The sequence below is a fragment of the Solea senegalensis genome, linkage group LG21 (assembly GCF_019176455.1).
Source record: "Solea senegalensis isolate Sse05_10M linkage group LG21, IFAPA_SoseM_1, whole genome shotgun sequence".
NCBI classification, from domain to species: Eukaryota; Metazoa; Chordata; class Actinopteri; order Pleuronectiformes; family Soleidae; genus Solea; species Solea senegalensis.
In genome coordinates this window covers 17,994,792-18,012,919 of record NC_058040.1, presented here as the reverse complement: position 1 = coordinate 18,012,919, position 18,128 = coordinate 17,994,792, and the positions used below count along the sequence as shown (strand labels likewise).

The window sequence follows — 18,128 nt, the reverse complement described above, 5'->3', positions numbered from 1 at the left end:
AGATACACACACAAATGCAGCGTTAATTGGAGCTTCCGGTCTATGTGGGCTTTAACTTCACTGGGGCAAAGCACCGATAACTCGACTACGCAGTCCTCCCCAAAGTTGACTCGAGGTATCAGCACAGGAAGGTGCCAGACTTCTTGAACTGAAGTCTCTCCTCCAAACTACAGATATACCTCTATTCTGAGATTCACAGGCATAATGACAGAGGATGCCCAACCGTTAACATCTCCTTGTTCATGTTTGGCATCGTCTAAGTTCTCCTCAGATCTGAGCTGTCCTCAACAAAGCTTTTCAACTTAACTCATCACTGACTCCAGAAACTCCATCACTGATAATCAAAAATCTAGATTAGGGTAGGGTAGGCTACCCCCAGGGATAGAGGTGAGAGGACGAGGGTTCGTCCTCATATCTTTAAAGGGCTTTTTCAGGGTTAAGATGTGGTTTTAGGGTGAGGGTTAGAATTGGGTTTAGGTTAAGGTCTGGGTAAAAGTTAGGGTTAGGGGTTAGAGGGCTGGGGTTAGTCCGTCATTAAAGGGTTAGTCCAATCATTGCTTTTTCAGGGTTAAGAACTGGTTTTAAGGTTAGGGTTAAGCATTTAGTTATGATGGTTAAGGTTAGAATAAGGGACTAGGGAATGCATTAGGTCTATGAAGGTCGTCACTTTGAATGATGCACAAATTGTGTGTTTGTGTGTGTAAAAGTGAAAGAAGTAGAATAAGACTGACCACGCTCCAGTAATCACACCATCTCTGTCATTGAGCCGTGCTACTGCCTGTCTCAGTGCCAGATACCGAATCAGACACACACACACACACACACACACACACACACACACACACATACCAATGTTTAAAACTATGTCTGGAAAAGGTGATCTGTCAGTCAGTCATCATCTAACGGCTTTATCCTCCACCAGAGGGTCGCGGGGGGTGCTGTGCCAATCTCAGCTTCATCGGGCGATAGGCGGGGTACACCCTGGACAGTTCGCCAGTCCATCGCAGGGCCACACACAGATAGAGACAAACAACCATTCACTCTCACACTCACTCCTATGGTCAATTTAGAGTGTCCAATTTACCTAATCCCCACATTGCATGTTTTTGGACTGTGGGAGGAAGCCGGAGAACCCGGAGAGAACCCACGCACACACGGGGAGAACATGCAAACTCCATGCAGAAAGGCCCTTGTTCCTCGAACCCGGGTCTTCTCGCTGCAAGGAGAGAGTGCTAACCACTACACCACCGTGTGGCCCGGAAAAGGTGATCTATTTATTTTTATTATTGGCTAATTCAAAAAGAAAGCAGAAGACAAAGAAGAAGCCAAGAGTGAACTTTCTTAAGCTGCTGCATATTTCCATAATTTGTTTGCACTGAGTTAAAATGAGTCTCATAAACTCTCCGCTTGTGTTAAACAGAGAAACAAAGCAAGGCTTTGTGAGAGCACAAAGAAGATAAAAAAACTGTATAAAATAAAATGTAACTTCATTAAAAAAAAAAAAGACTCCTACCAATAAACTGCAAGTACAAACTATCAAGCGTGTAGTTTCCCTTTCAGCCATATTTACGTTGTGTAGTGTTTTAGTTGCAGTCACTGATCCTGCTTCAGTCTTAACCAGAACACGTGGACACATTTCTTCCTCTTGTCTCTTTCACTTAGTGTGAATTCTCTTCTCCACTAAATGTCTGTGCACACAAGGACAGGCACAGGTCACCATGGTCCACCGCTTTATCTCCCGGCTAGAACGTGTGCAGCTGCTCCACTCCCATCAGCAGTGACCTTTCATTTTTTTACACAACCACAACCTTCACCTCGCTGTTTTTCAACCGCATTTGAAGCACGAGCACGAACCGTTACATCCAACTTTTTAAACTCAGTCCACAATAGTGGACATAACAGACCTTCCTGTGGCTTGAGTAGTGTCTGTCACAGAACAATCTTGACTCAAAACCGTCATCAGCAGCAGCAGCTGCAGCAGCAGCAGCAGCAGAGGACCATGGATGTGAAAGACATGTTCAGTGTCAAACATGAATCTTGTGTATGGACACAGATTGGAAATCTTTGTCAGGAAGTGAAAAACACGAGGATTGAAGCGAGGGATCAGGTGTTAGCATCAAACGTGAGAATGGGTGACACACTGAGGGTCATCGTGCAGTTATTTCAGATATTGGTCAAATGTCTTTTCTCTCTGTAGAGAAATGAGACCGAAGTGTGTGAATGTTAAATTCCACCACATGTTTTGGTCTTAACGATAGACTTTTTGATTTATTTTACAAACAGGATCGCCTGTACTAATACATGGTGGGCAACGTGTTGCTTAAAGTTCCAGTGTGTAACACAGAGGGTTTATTGGCAGAAACTGGGTATACTTCCTGTTTATATAAGAGTATAAAGCCTTAAAATAAAAATGTGGTCTTCATAGCCTTGGAAATAAGCCTTTTTATGAGTAGTTTAAGCAAGGGCCTTGGTTTATGCAGGCTGTTATCTTGTTCTAGCATGTTTCTACGGCAAGCAAAATGGACAAACCAGGCAGTACGTGCAATTAGCATTTTGAAACTGAAGCTCACTATGTACGGAAAATAATGAAGGACATCCTTTCTGATATGTGATGCTAAATAGATTGAAGTTCGCAAGGGCCCTGTAGATCTGGACCCCAAATTTCTAAAGATAATATGGTCTCAAAAGATAATTTTTTGCTCTTTGTTTTTTGTGAAACATAACGACATACTTGTCTTCTTTCTCCTCTAAATCCTCTCCCTTTCTTTCCCCATCAATCCCCAGATTTCTGTCCAACACATCATTTGAAGGCCACAGCGGCTTCATATCCACAGAGAGCCACAGCCAGAACATCATCTCAGAGGCGCATCATTACATCTGGTCGCTCCAGCTGGACCCTCTAGGCCAGCCAACCTGGACCCGCCTGGGACGCTGGCGCAGGGGCAAAGTTCTGATGGACCAAAGGGCCTGGCCAAACCATTCAGGTTCTGGAAGCGGCGGCGACTGGCGCCGATCCGCCAGGCTGCACATGCGGGTGGTGACACTCGTGGAGCACCCATTTGTCTTCACCCGAGATGTGGACGGGGACGGACTGTGTCCCGCGGGCCAGCTGTGCCTCGATCCGCTCACTAATGAAACGTCCGTTTTGAAAGGACTTTTCCAGAACCTTGCGGGACACAATGGATCTGTTCCCACTGACTTGAAGAAGTGTTGTTACGGATACTGCATCGACCTGCTGGAGAAGCTGGCCGAGGACATGGGCTTCACCTTTGACCTCTATATTGTCGGCGATGGGAAATACGGCGGGTTCAAGAATGGTCGCTGGACAGGATTGGTGGGGGACTTGCTCAGCGGAGCTGCCCACTTAGCGGTGACATCTTTTAGCATTAATTCGGCCAGGAGCCAAGTCATCGACTTCACCTCGCCCTTCTTCTCCACCAGCCTGGGGATTCTGGTGAGTGCTGCCATTTTTCTCCTCATTATATACAGATTCTTCTTACTCCTACTCCTCTCTGGTCAATCCCTCTCTGCTTTGTCATTGACCTCACCTTAACACTTTCCACTTGGTATGGTCAGTCAGTGTAAAAATCGTTTTTTTACTGTGAACCCTTTCTTAATACATAGGACAAGACGGTAAATGTCCGCATAGGGACCTATTCTGTACAATAAATCAGATGGTTGTTGAGAACCAAATGTAATTCTTCATTTTGGGGGATACAGACGTGTGTGCAGCTTTGTGGGGCAACGATTTCCCTGCAATTATTACCAGCTCTTTGCATTATATTGGACAGCATTGTGATAATGGTAATCCCTCTCTCTCCTCTTCTCCTCTCGAGGTGCATGTGCAGTTTAGCTTTGATCAACTGTTTTATTTTTATTTTTATTTTTATCCATTGAGAAAAGGTTAAAGAAAGTGTAGCTTTCGTGTTAATATGCAACTATGGAAGCTATGAGTTTAAATCTGTAGCATTGACGTTTTTTTTGCATGGAAATGATGCATTTTCAGCGTCTTTTGATTCATATTCTTTAAAATTTCCGTATCTGATTGTCACTTTTATTTTAAACTGTGAAAATAATTGTTAATAATTCAGAGTTTTAACGTATTCAAATAACAATATGAATTGAATGTGCCTAAATTAAAAAGGACACATTCACAATTCAAATTTCAAGGTAAAGAGCATTCAATATATCAAGAATAAGCAGCGACTCCATGTCTGCCAACACTAACGATGTGTAATAACTAAATATTGATCCAGTTTGAGCCAAAATCAAATGCTTATCCTTGGCATCTCGGACGATGAATCTGAAACTTTTGTTACCTTGAAATTTGGGATGTGAATTCATTCATTATCATTTTAAATTTTAAGGCTTTTTAAATTTTCAAAATGTGGTGACACAGATTTACTTCCATATGAAACAGGGTAATGAAAGGATTCATATTGCCCATATTGCCTAGTTTATTTCTTTCCATCCCATAATTTGTCTCCCACCCCTAACACCTACATTTAAAAAGTGAGAATAAGACAAGTCAATGCTAAAATTGAACTACATATGATTTATTGTGTAAGTTGTTCAATCCTGTGCCCCCGGGCCCAGGTTCGCACCCGTGACACCGCCGCACCCATCGGGGCCTTCATGTGGCCGCTCCACTGGTCCATGTGGCTCGGCATCTTCGTCTCACTCCACGTCACCGCCATCTTCCTCACCCTCTACGAGTGGCACAGCCCGTTTGGCATGACGCCGCGCGGGCGCAACCGCGACCGGGTTTTCTCCTTCTCGTCGGCGCTCAACGTTTGCTATGCCATCCTCTTCGGGAGGACAGTGGCCATCAAGACGCCCAAGTGCTGGACGGGTCGTCTGCTGATGAACCTGTGGGCCATCTTCTGCCTCTTCTGCCTGTCTACCTACACCGCTAACCTCGCTGCCGTTATGGTCGGGGAGAAGACCTACGAGCAACTTTCTGGGATTCATGACCCAAAGGTATAAAAGGCCAGAAATATTCATTTGACTACACCAACATTTGATTATTGTGGGTGGGACAAAGAAAGTAGTAGAAAGTATGTATAAAGAATCAGAGTCTGATGATATTTGATGGGTTACATTTGGACAAATACAGCCACGATGGAGCAGATATTTCAGAGAATTAAACTTTAGATATTCAGTTTCATTTGTCTTGAGTATTTAAATGTCAGAGACTTTTGACATTTCTACATTGCAGACAGACATGGCCGAGTTCATAATGATTTATCCACTTTAAAAGAGCATCAGTTCAGCTATTGACCAGAAATGCTGGTATCTCTACAGTCGACATAAACCAACTTATTACAGAGCAAGTGAGGCAAGGAAATCATTTTCTTTTTTGCCAACTCACCAACTCTTTGAATCACAAGAATGCAGGAATGAGAACAAAAAAGAAAAGACACTCTTCCTGCATCTGGCAATTTTAACGACAAAAAAGAGGGGAAAAAACCTAAATATGGAAAATCATTATTGAGCAATATTACTGCTTATGTGGGTATTTTAGCAGAATCCGCTCTGAGTCTTTCTTTCTCTCCCTCTTCCTTCCTGCAGTTGCACCATCCCTCTCAGGGATTCCGATTTGCCACAGTGAAAGAAAGCAGCGCAGAAGACTACGTCAGGAACAGTTTCCCCGAGATGCATGAATACATGAGGAGATACAACGTCCCGGCAACACCAGATGGCATTCATCATCTCAAGTAAGATGTCGTACAGCACACACACAAAAGACTTGTTTGCACAAATGGCACTTTATTAAACCAAATTCCCTTGTCATTTGAAAGGATGGGTAATGTCAATATACTATCAATATGGATAGTGATGCCTAAAATACTCTTATCAATACTATAACTTTGTGAGGAGAACGCCTGAACTCAGTGATAGAAAACTGTTGAGGAAGCGTGTACGTCTTAACTCACCATTAGAGGGCAAGCTCTTTTATTTATTTTAAAAAAAGCGATGAATTTCACTGCAGTGAAGGATTGCAAATCCCTGTGACGGCCATTTTAAATTACCATAAGAAGCTACACATTAACTTTAAGGAGTGTTAGCTTCAGTCATTAGCATTGTAGCTATCAGGCTACATGGAGGATTAGCACTGTTAATCAGTTAATAAATGTGAAATATGGACAGCATTTTTTTTGTCTATACGCTTATTGAACGTCTGGTGTTGAGCAATGTGGAACCAGTCTCAATAGAATCCCTGCCCTTCATTAACCATCCCTCGTCATTTATCCAATACTGTATACCCAGTAGTCGCAAAGCAGCTTCTCCCATTGATTACCTTATTTTTTTACTGCCACATCCTCATGTATATACATATACATACATATACATATACATACATATATACATGTATACATATATACATACATACATACATACATATATATACATATATACATATATACACATATATATGTATATATATATATACACATGGTCATCTGTCTCTATGTGGACCTGTGATGGAGTGGTGACCAGATGTCCAGGGTGTCAGATGGGATTGGCACCAGCGACCCTCATGTGGAGGATAAAGCGGCAGAAGATGATTGAATGATTGAAAACAAAACAAAAGCACAGGCAGCTACCAACACAGATAATCAAAACTCTGTGGGAATCACTTGCTGAAAAATATGAAAAAAAGAAAACCCACTTTATCATCTCCTGTCATCTTGGCCTCTACTACTGTTGTTCCCCACTGCTGGTCAGCCTGTTCACATTCAGATGTCACCCCCCTCCTCCTCCGCCTCCTCACCCTCCTCCTCCTCACCCTGCCACCACTGTCATCCTAAGCCGCTTCGCCATTCAACCGGCGTCCACCCCCCACCGCGGAGCAAAGCGCGAATATTGTGTGAGAAGGCAGCTGGAACGTTGGCAGGGTATGACACAGTTTAAATGGAGGAAGCAAGATTTGGTTTTACTGAGCTTGTGTAAGTGCTGATTGGAGTTTTCAAGCTCAAATGTCATCTGTGGGAAAATGAACAGGACTTCAAACAAGCGAGGCGACAATGCGAGTGTGAACACTCGGCGTTCGGGGTTTTTTTACGTCTGACAGGGATCTGACATTAGCTACAAATTACCCAGTGTGACACGTGTGTGTAACGTGAATCACGCTATAATATGATTGGATGACTCTGGTGCAGAAACAGAAACTGGGTCAGGACCAACAGATGGATCGCAGGACTTTTTTCAGTCTTTAATTTAAGTGTTGTTATGGGTCATATGCGGGAATTAAGACCCAGGTAGATTTTTAAAATAGGCGCCCCTAGTGGTCGCCTCCTATCAAGCAGCTTCAGCGCGGTTTTCACCAGAAGTTTGATTAATGGTTAAAGCATTTCTATTTTGGTGTGGTCCACACAGGTTTAACCCCCATGTTAGACTTTTGCACATGATACCACGGCACGTGTTCATTTTTGTATGATATTGTCTGTAATTTACTGCCTAATCCTGTCTTTTTTTAGCCCTAATCTTAACCTCACGAACACTTACTTGAGTTGCAAAATATCCATAGATCGTTTCCAGTTGGACTCGTTCCAAGTGTTTGTTGTATGTACATGTTTTAAATAACGTGCATAAAATGAAGTTGTGATTCATTTGCCAGAGATAGAATATCATTCTCTTTTCAAAATTTGAAATATTTGACAGAACTTTTGTCGTAAGTTAACAGCCACTAGTGCGGTGTGTAATAATAATGAATAAATAATAATTACTGGGTTCATTTATAGTAAATTGAAAGTTGACAGTATTTTTTTTAGCAGTACATTTCTTTAGAAATACAGTGTCAGTGTTACAGAAAAGGCTTTAAAAAAACTATACTTTGCACAAATTTGCTATCACCGTGATTTATATAGTGAAATGTACTGTAACACAGCGTGGCCGTCTTTAAAAACCTGTTCCCTGTATAACAGGTTTAGGAAACTGTTGTGTTTTATGTGACGAAAACAACACGTGCAGCAGCATTTCTGTCGAATATTTAACTTTTAATTTTGTGCAGCGTTGGCATAGGGTTTAAATGATAAAATTAGATTTTAGGGTGAATTTGAGAACATCTCATTGTGAGCGATGCATCATTGTGTACAGCTTCTCTATAAATCAGGTTATGTCACAGTGATCTAAATCATATTTTGCAGGAGAATCCATCTCTCAACATCAGTGACAGCCAAAGAAAATCACTGAAAAGTTGAAAAGTTAAGATCAATATATTCACTTTGAGCGACTAGAGACTTGCTCGAACCAACCGACTGCAGGTTGTCTGCTCTAAATCAGAGCATTTTGTGGAGAGAGAATGTGGCGACTGGAAGGAGGAGACGTTTGAAAATGCTGCTCTTCCACTCCTGTCGAGTAACGTCTCATTTGTGGAGAACACAAAGCTTAATTCACAGGTCATCTGTCACGATAAAGACTTTTCCCCTGATCAAGTCCAAAGTTTCGCCTCATATAAAATACAATAAAGCCGCGCTACAAAATTCTGCTGACGACAGCAGCAGCGGCGGTGGCCGTGTTTTCCATTTACGCCACTGAGATGCCACCTCCATTCAATTTACAAGTATCACCGCGGGAGTGTGATACAGAAAAGTAAGCATTGTGTATTCATGTTATGGGTTAGTTAACAGGTTGATGTCAGGGTTTTGCAGATCATAAAATATATACAGTGCTTTTGATGGAAAGTCCAAGGACACACACAAGCTACAAGCTAATTTGACCGCACAACTCGTGGGTAGAAGAGCTGGTGTTGAATTTATATCACCGTCCTTGATAAAAAAAAAAGAACAAAAAACATAAAAAGTACATTATTTGCAGCCTTTGTGTCACAGAAGGCTTTGAAAACATTTAAGGTTGCTGATTTGTAAAGCTCACACAGTGTCCAGGCTTAATATCTCACCTCTGTATAAAGGCCTGCAGCGAGAAGAAATGTGGAATACAAATGAACTGAGAGAAAGAAAAAAAAAAAAAAACAAGATACAGGCCAAAAAATAAATTATAGGTGCAGGTAAGTCCAAAGGTTGAGAGAGAGAGAGTTTTGTTTACATATAAATTTCCAGTGATTGTTGAACGCCGTTCATCTGAAAGACTCTTACAAAAAAAAAGCCCGCAAAGCAGAAGTAAACTGTTCTCACACGACTTTCATGCCTTATTCAGTTTCCCAATTTGTGTGTGTGTTGCGTGTATGGAGTCTGAAAAGCACAAGGACACGAGTGAAGAGAGGATAAAAGCCGAGAAATATGTATAAAATAAGTCTTTTAAAGTTAGAAGCCCAGGAGTAAAGACGGCAGTGAGTAAAGGTTCTTTTAAAGTTTAAGTCTCGCAGGCTGTTAAAGGTTCATTTTTCATGTGAATGTTAAAGGCTCATTATGAGAAATGTGCATGTGTTACAGGTACAGATTTTAGTTAGTGCCGTTTGCCGCTGATATTACATTCATCATCCTTTACTTACATGAGAAACACCTTTACGGTTCAAAGGAATAAAGAAAATCCCTCCATTTTGTGTCTGTTACAACTTTGTTTTCCCTTGCATTGTCTTTCCAGGGCTGACCCTCAGAGACTGGACGCATTCATCATGGACAAAGCCCTGCTGGACTACGAGGTCTCCATCGACGCCGACTGTAAAACTCTGACCGTTGGAAAACCCTTTGCAATAGAAGGTAACACTCGGACGCGTCTTTTACAAAACATTATTGCTCGTTCAGGACATAAAACTATGTTCTAATGGTCATTTCTTTAATGACACAGATAGGGGGTTGATTGCTTTTTGATTAAAAGTAAAACATCAGCGTGTATTCTTCCGTAGCAAATGTTTTAAGTCTTAAGACCAACTAACCATGAGTGTGGGGGTTTTTTTTCCCCTTAACTCTAACAATATCAATCTGCCTTTGAAAAGCTCACTTCTCTCCACTTAATCTCCGGTCCATTTAGGAAGCAGCGTCTTCTTCTCTCTGAGAAATCTTCCCATGGTGGTTTCGTCCATTATGGGCCAGCACAGTGCCAGTTTCCAGCAGTGTTGTTAATTACTTAATGCACCTTTAAAGCCTCCAGGACACAATTCAAATCAATCGGAGAGTGAGTTTCCCCACCAAGGCAGGTTTCTCCTGTAAATGGCCAGAGCTCTGTTGAATGGGTCACGCTGCGACGATCTGAGATATGAACTGAACCAAAGACCAATTCTTTCACCTTACGCAGAGATTTTTCTAAGGGACCTTTCACACGCAGCATTTAAACCAACCGTGTTTGTAAAACAAGGTACTTTGGGGTGTCACTCCCGTTGCATCTGTTGTTTCTAAGCAACAAAAACCAGGGAGCTGCTGAAAGGGCCGTGAAGTTGTTGTTGCAGTTAAACTGTTTTAAGTAACACATTCAACGGAGAACGAAATAAAAACAGACGATGGGTTACCAGCATCGCTTTTGCGTCACAGCAGCCTTGATTCAAGGTTTCCATCAGGGTGGTGTGAGCTCCTAAAAGCTCATTTCAGAATGCGCAAACACCGGTTTGATGTAAATTCTTTGGCCCAAGTATCACACCATGCTCTGACGGGAACGAGCTGCGTTGCAATGTGAACGCACCAAGAAAAGAAAATAGGACTGGGCCAAACGAATATCATGATTGTCGATGCATGAATTGATTCAGATATTACTGAATCCATAAGGCAGCAAACGCTATGATGACAGCTCCATCGCCCCGACTGTCAAATCTCATGCTCACGTATCATATCATCGCCTCTGAATTGTGATACGTATCGTATCATAAGGTTGTACAAGTACACAGCCCTAAAAGATGACGGCACATCCAATTTGTGCACGGGTTACATGGTTGGTGTAGAGGTTAGCACTCTTGCCTTTGCAACAGGAAGACCCCGGTTCTCCTTGTATTATGGACTTTCTTCCCAAAGTACCAAAAACATGCAGATTTGGGGATTTGGTAAATTGGAAAATCTAAATTGACCATGAGAGTGAACGGTTGTTTGTCTCTGTGTGGCCCTTTGATGGACTGGAGACCTGTCCATGGTGTACCCCACCTTTTGCTCAATGTCAACTGGGATTGGCACCAGTGACCCCTCATGTGGAGGATAAAGCGGTAGAAGATCAATGAATGAATGAATTTGTGCACACAAAAGACATGTCATGTGAACGGCCCCTTATTCTTGGTTTGACAATTTTTTTTTTGGTCTCCCCATGGTGTGTCCACCAGGCTACGGCATTGGCCTCCCGCAGAACTCGCCGCTCACCTCCAACTTCTCCGAGCTTGTTAGCCAGTACAAGTCAGACGGCTTCATGGACATGCTGCACGACAAATGGTACAAGGTCGTGCCCTGCGGGAAGCGCAGCTTCGCTGTGACCGAGGTAAGTCCGGCACCACCGGGACATTTCAAAACACGCTTCATTAAAAATGGAACGTACATTCGCCCACTGCGGGACTAATAAAGGACTATCTTATCTTATCTAGTATTTTTGTCCAAAGTCCTTCAAATCACCAATTTTCATCATTTTCTGGCTCCATCCTCTCAGAACACTCTTGCCCGGGCACTACCTCCACCACCTCCATGTACAGTAATTGCTCCCTTGTAAGTCGGACCCTGTGCCCCTGACCCCTGAGTAGCTAACCAAGCTGTGCCCCCATAACATCACAACACCTAAGCACTTCAGGCCCAATGGTCCCTCCGTGCTGTACTGCTATTTCAAAGCACTGAGCTCTCTTAGCAGCCGTACACTCTCTCAACCCAGCTGTGACTTTGAAATCCCCAAATGTGTCTCCTTGCTCAGTATGGACTCAACACTCTCCACATTTCCCAGCCTGAATTGAAAAGTAGCTTCGCTCTCCTCGCTCTCCTCGCTCTCCTCGTCCTCTGGCCCATATTCTTCCTCCGTCTTTACTCCCTCCATTATTTATTTTCTTAGCTGAGGCGCGACAGCCAATATAACCCCCATCTAATTAGGAAGCACTCATGGCGTGTGCCTTTGAATGACAGCGTCGCCTAAGTGCCCGGCGAGTAAATGTAAATCACCAACGCATGAGTCTCGCAAGAGTCGACGTGTTCCATTGTGGTGCCACGGATTTGGAGGAGGCTGGAGAATCACCGAGACACTGACTGCAGTTGCAGGGATTTCAACAAATAATAATGTGTTGGTCGAGGAAATGGCTTGTTATGTTTTTGACCACATTTGTGAGCAGCATAACCCAAATACTAAAGAAAGGAGGCGCTCCTGAATTGATTCTAATCATGTCCTATAAATCGTTTTTTAAATCCCTCCATAGCCTGGCCCACAGATTATATTTGATTTAGAACCTTTAATCCCTAATTCACCTGAGATCCTTGGGCACTGGCCTTCTCTGCGTTTGAGATTCCTTTGCAATTACAGCCTGGAGACTGGAATGACCTGCCCTAGAAAATAAGACCATCTGAGTCAGTGTCTTCATTTAAGTCCCACATGAAAAACACGATTCTATCAGAAAAAGCTATTTTGATTTTATCTCGCTCCATGGTGTTCTGCAATGGTTACACTTAAACTTTTCAATTGTACTTCTCTGGCAGATTTTAAATTAGCTTCTTTTAAAGTCTGCTGTTGTGATTTTACTACATCTCTGTTTTTCTCTTTCAGGCAATGAGTCAGTTGCCACTTATTTGCTTATTTTTATATTCGAGTTTTATGTAAATTGGGAAGAGGGATGCCACTTAGAATGATGTTAATTATCCACTAATCTGACAGTAATTTTCTCATTGTATTCCCTTTTTGGACATTTGGTCCAAAAAATGGTAGAAAATGTTGATCAGTGTTTTGTCCACAAACATTTTTGTTCCCTTAACCACTTAAGGGTATCCTGTTGGCGACAGTAAGCTAAGAGTGCCTTTTCTATTTAACCAGGTAACTTCCACCCAAGTTTCCCCTCATTAAATTTGAGCAGCGCTGCTGTGAGGAGATATGAAGTAGTGACGGACGACAATATATCACCCAATCGATATTTTGACCCATTCCTTGACCAGAACTTAGAAACCAATTATTCATCAATCAAATGTTGCAGCCCTAATCTGGGAGCTGTGCTTGCTCCCAAGTCTAAAGCCATTACTAATTTAAGCTGTAGAATTGTGGATTACATAATTTTAGTCTGCCCGACACTAAAGGATAATTGGATTTTGGTCCTGATCTGGTCCTTCCAACAATCATGGATATCTTCTGATTTTAGGCCGATTTTAATAGATTATCTGGCCAAATTATGCTGTAGTGTGAGGGACTAACATCGGTCTAACCCTAACACATAAATATTGATCATCTTTGATATCTTTGACTGAGCAGCAGTTAGAGCGTGAGCAGAACCCCGCAATAACCAATGAGAACAAGAGGACCGGGAAACAGACAATGCTGGGGTGGAGTGGCTCAGTGGTTAAGACCGGTACCCTAAGTGCGAAAGACGTCATGGTCGCAATGGTCGCAAGTTCGACTCCACCCCTGGCTGATTATACTCAATTCCATTGTAAGTCGCTTTGGATAAAAGTGTCTGCTAAATGACATGTAATTGTAATGTAATTTTGTTTAGAACCATAACATGGGGCAGCCAATTCAAGTCCCCACCAGGTCAAAAAAGAGCTGGGGTACCCCTGAGAAAAGGACCCAACCCAAGCCCACTGCTCCTAATTCTAGGAAGGTTTCTAGGAGAGGATGGGTTAAATGTAGAGAAGGTATTTCCCCTGTGGGACTGATAAACAACTCATTTATTTAATTTAACTTGTAAAAGAACAAGTTGATTCTGTCTTCTCAGCCATGACTTCCTCCACAGGCTTTTTGCGTTTCTCCGCACAAAACATCGCACACACAACAGCTATTAACCGACGCCACCGACAGTCTGTTTACATTCTGAAGTCACGGTATATCACGCAAGTTTCTGCGAGATCCCAAATCCCTGGAATCTCCTCCCTGAATTCCCCAAGTGTGTGGGTCGTGCGTCTGAAACTGGATCGTCTAGTCTTTGCTTTTTCTCAGGATTAAAACGTTGAAAATCTTTGACAAAGTTGGTTGTGTCTGAGGTCGCCCCCCACGTTTTTAAAAGTCAAATTTGAAAATCCTCTCGTGTGCGACAGGCTGCCCTGGCAGATGTTAACATTCTCCCACAAAAGGAGCTTCCTCGTTGCCTCCAAACTCCGACAAAGTGCTGTCAGAACGAACACTGACGGTCGACATCAGTGGAGAATTCATGTCGCGTATGAATTAGTGACGAGGTTGGCTCAGTTCAGTCCAGCTCAGCAACTCTTTTTGTTTCATACTAATCTTTAATTCTGATGAATGACTGCTACACCAGCAGCAGCAGCAGTAAGGATCCGGAAAAGATGGAAACACAAAAAAAAAGAATGTATCTGATGGATTGCTTCGAGTGAGTCAGCCAAACTCGCTCTGGCATCCAACCAGCGCTCTGTCACCCCGAAGAAGTTGATCTTATTAAAGTAATAAAATCAATAACCAAAAAAAAAAAAGACATATTATTCAATTAGCTAACATGAAGAGGAGCAAACGTGACATCACCGTGAAATAGATCGTGAATGAAGAAAAGGGAGGATGCAGATTTTTTTTGGGTGCAATGTACTTTTTATTCAGATTACCCGTTTGCTTTTTCCAGCGCGAGATAACACAGCGGTTCTATTCAGGACGATGACAGGAAGTGTGAGCAATATTATGGACGGTGTGTGTGTTCAGGAGAGTCTCGCTCTAAAGGTGTAGCTTTATCTTCCTCGTCTGAGTGGAATCTCCAGCAGTTAAATGTGTCTGTTCCGTCTGTATCGTCCCAACTTTCCAATAATAATCATCCACAAACCACTCGGCGGGAAATTTCATTACAGCGAGCTCAGCCACTCACAATAGAATCCATCACGTATTCCTTTCCAGAAGGACTTTTATACCGCAATCATTGCCGCCGCCACCGCCACCGCCACCGCTACTATATCACGAGCCGTGCTTCGCTCGCTCTCGTCTGCAGTACAAGAGAGAGATTCCTGCGAACAACAGCACCAAGTGCTCAATTAGGGAAAGTGTGATGTTGCATTTGAAGACGACCGCTCTTGCACTCACAGAGTGATAAACACGCGTCTAAACAGGGTTTCATTATGCTGAGGCATTCAGGACAAGAACAAGTGCAAATTAAGATGGGAGGGGCGGGGGGGAGAGAAAATCACAAACAGGAGGATAATTCGAGAAAGAGACAGCAGGATAAATGGTTATCTTCAGGGCAGGAAATCAGTAAATACAGGTCAGTTTTTGGTCAATATGTTATGTAGAGAAGGTTAGTATTGTACAGAAGAACCAACCTTTTCATTTACCGCCATTTAACAACCTCAGGGTGATCAACGACCCGTCGTCTTGGCATGTGGACTTCTCATTACCGTAACTCCTAGACCATTTGTGACATTTAGAAAATTCAAAAACTGACGCCATATGTCCGCTGAGATTGGCACTACACCTCCCCCGCGTGACCCTCATGTGAAGGATAAAGCGATAGAAGACGATTGGATGGATGGAGAAATAGAGCTCTGCGCCCCTACACTTGTCATTACGGTAGAACCTCAGGGCTTCCACAAAGGATTCACCAGCGCGTCACGTTGCTCACGCTCATGACTTCTCAGTGCTGTAATTCCTAAACGGTTGAATTACTGACAGATTTTGGAAAAAGGGGCAGAAAAAACACTCACTCAATGCCTACAGCCATAAAACCCAAATAAATCCAGATGCCCTGATTATCACGATGGTCATAAGAGGGTTCACGAGGGCCAGATTTGATCATGTGAAGATTCCCGAGTAAAAGTTACACACAACTGCACTGATTTATTTTCCTTGTCACAATTATCATTTTTAAAACGGCAATGTAACCAAATCTAAGCCACGCAGGAGTGAATAAATGAAAACAATTCTGCCTTTCTTTCACATCTGGAGTCAGATGTGAAAGTTATGAAAGTTATGTTATGAAACTGAAGCTGTGGGCCGTTTATCATCTGACTGAGGGCCGTGATTGGCCCACGGGCGGGACTTTGGCCATCCCTGCTCTATATCTACAAAATTTATAATCTATCCTCCTCTGTACTCAATACAATGCCAGGAATTGGTCCATAAGACAAAACAACTTTGGGAAAAAGAGACTAAGAGGATCAGTCACTTAATCAGGAAGTTAGCTGAAGCTCGTGATCCCACACTGGATCATGAAATCGGGTCTTTTTTTATTGTTTTGCCCCCTAGTGGTAGACATGAATATTAAATAAATTGGATATATCCATTTCCTAAGAACATGATGCTCCTTAAGTATATAATTAAAATGTGGCTGATGATAATTAAACCAAAAAATGAAAAGAAATCTGCCTCATCATAGTATTTATCGTCATATTTCATTTGCATCAGCGAGCGTCTGACGCTGCGACAACTGTAAATTTCTCACAACTCGTCTCACATCCATTTGTTCAATTTGCAGCTACAGTGACTTTACGAGGAAATGATGTCAGAGGGGGAAAAGAAACGACGCAGTACGTTTGTCTGACGCAGCTGATTTTTCTTTAAAAACAAAGAGCGATGTCGACGATGACTCGCAGGAGGTCGGACACACACCTGTGGAGTTCACACACGTTTCCCTGGCGACAACAGCAACAATAATAATAACAACATCAACAATTGTAAAATGAGCCACATGCTTTTACTGTCGTTACAGTGTCGGGTTCAGGGTAATTTTCCTGCCACGACTGCAAAGCATCTGCTTCAGTGAGATAAGGCTGCATGAGCAGACTCTTCCAATATTCTTCTCCACTTCTTCTAATTTATTTATTTACTTAGTTATTGCAGTAAAAATATAATATTCAACTTAAGTGAAACAGAAATAGACTCCTATAGATTTCACTATCACTGCCACAGAAGACTGTGAATGATGTAGTTTGCAAACACAGTGAATAAAAGAAACGTTCATTATTATAATTATTGTTCTATAAATAGAATTCATTTAAATAAGTCCTACATTCTTCCACCTTAAACCTTTTCTCTGTCTCTTTGTCTCCCTGTCTCTCTTTCCCCGTCTCTTGGTCTCTCTCCCTGTCTCTGTCTCCTTGTCCCTGTCTCTGTCTCTTTGTCTCTGTGTCTATGTCTCTTTGTCTCCCTGCCTCTCTTTCCCTGTCTCTTGGTCTCTCTCCCTGTCTCTTTGTCTCTGTATCCTTGTCCCTGTCTCTTTGTCTCTGTCTATGTCTCTTTGTCTCCCTGCCTCTCTTTCCCTGTCTCTTGGTCTCTCCCCCGTCTCTTTGTCTCTGTCTCTTTATCTCCTCCCCTCCTGTCTCTGTGTCTTCTTTGTCTCCTGCCTCTTGGTCTCTCTCCCTGTCCCTTTGTCTCTGTGTCTCTGTGTCTTTGTCTTCCTGTCTCTGTCTCTGTCTCTTTGTCTCTGTGTGTCTCTCTCTCTGTCTCTTTGTCTACCTGTCTCTTTATCTCCGTCTCCCTGTCTCTGTCTCTTTGTCTCTGTGTCTCATCTCTCTGTCTCTTTGTCTACCTGTCTCTTTATCTCCGTCTCCCTGTCTCTGTCTCTGTGTCTATGTCTCTTTGTCTCCCTGCCTCTTGGTCTCTCTCCCTGTCCCTTTGTCTCTGTGTCTTTGTCTTCCTGTCTCTGTCTCTTTGTCTCTCTGTCTCTTTTGTCTCCGTCTCTCTGACTCTTTGTATACCCGTCTCTGTGTCTCCATCTCTATGTCTACCTGTCTCTGTGTCACCCTGTCTCTGTCTCTTTGTCTCCCTGTCTCTGTCTCCGTCTCTCTGTGTCTCTGTCTATCTGTCTCTTCAACTCCCTGTCTCTTCATCTCCCTGTCTCTTCGTCTCTCTGTCTCTGTGTCTGTGTCTCCGTCTGTCCAGACGCTGCAGATGGGCATCAAACATTTCTCGGGTCTGTTTGTGATGCTGTGTGTGGGCGTGGCCTTGTCTCTGTTGACCACCATAGCCGAACACATCGTGTACAAGCTCGTCATCCCGAGAGTCAAAGAGCCGCGCTACAAATACTGGCTGCACACGAGTCAGGTGAGAGACCGAGGCCACAGCGACATTTCAAAATAAGAGCGCAGAAGAACTACAGCAGAACTTTTAGACACCAGACCAGTAACGTCTTTTTTAACGTGCTTTTT

General features: G+C 42.9%; 1 protein-coding gene across 1 annotated transcript in view; it reads left to right on the top strand.

Annotated features, from left to right (window-relative positions):
* The window catches only part of grin3a (glutamate receptor, ionotropic, N-methyl-D-aspartate 3A), a 49,389-nt gene that overhangs the window by 23,225 nt on the left and 8,036 nt on the right, over positions 1 to 18,128 (top strand). Inside the window, exons 3-8 of the mRNA XM_044011766.1 lie at positions 2,785 to 3,454; positions 4,597 to 4,980; positions 5,572 to 5,717; positions 9,547 to 9,662; positions 11,204 to 11,355; positions 17,863 to 18,024. Coding sequence (XP_043867701.1) covers positions 2,785 to 3,454; positions 4,597 to 4,980; positions 5,572 to 5,717; positions 9,547 to 9,662; positions 11,204 to 11,355; positions 17,863 to 18,024 — 1,630 coding nt within the window. The remainder of the gene's footprint in view (positions 1 to 2,784; positions 3,455 to 4,596; positions 4,981 to 5,571; positions 5,718 to 9,546; positions 9,663 to 11,203; positions 11,356 to 17,862; positions 18,025 to 18,128) is intronic.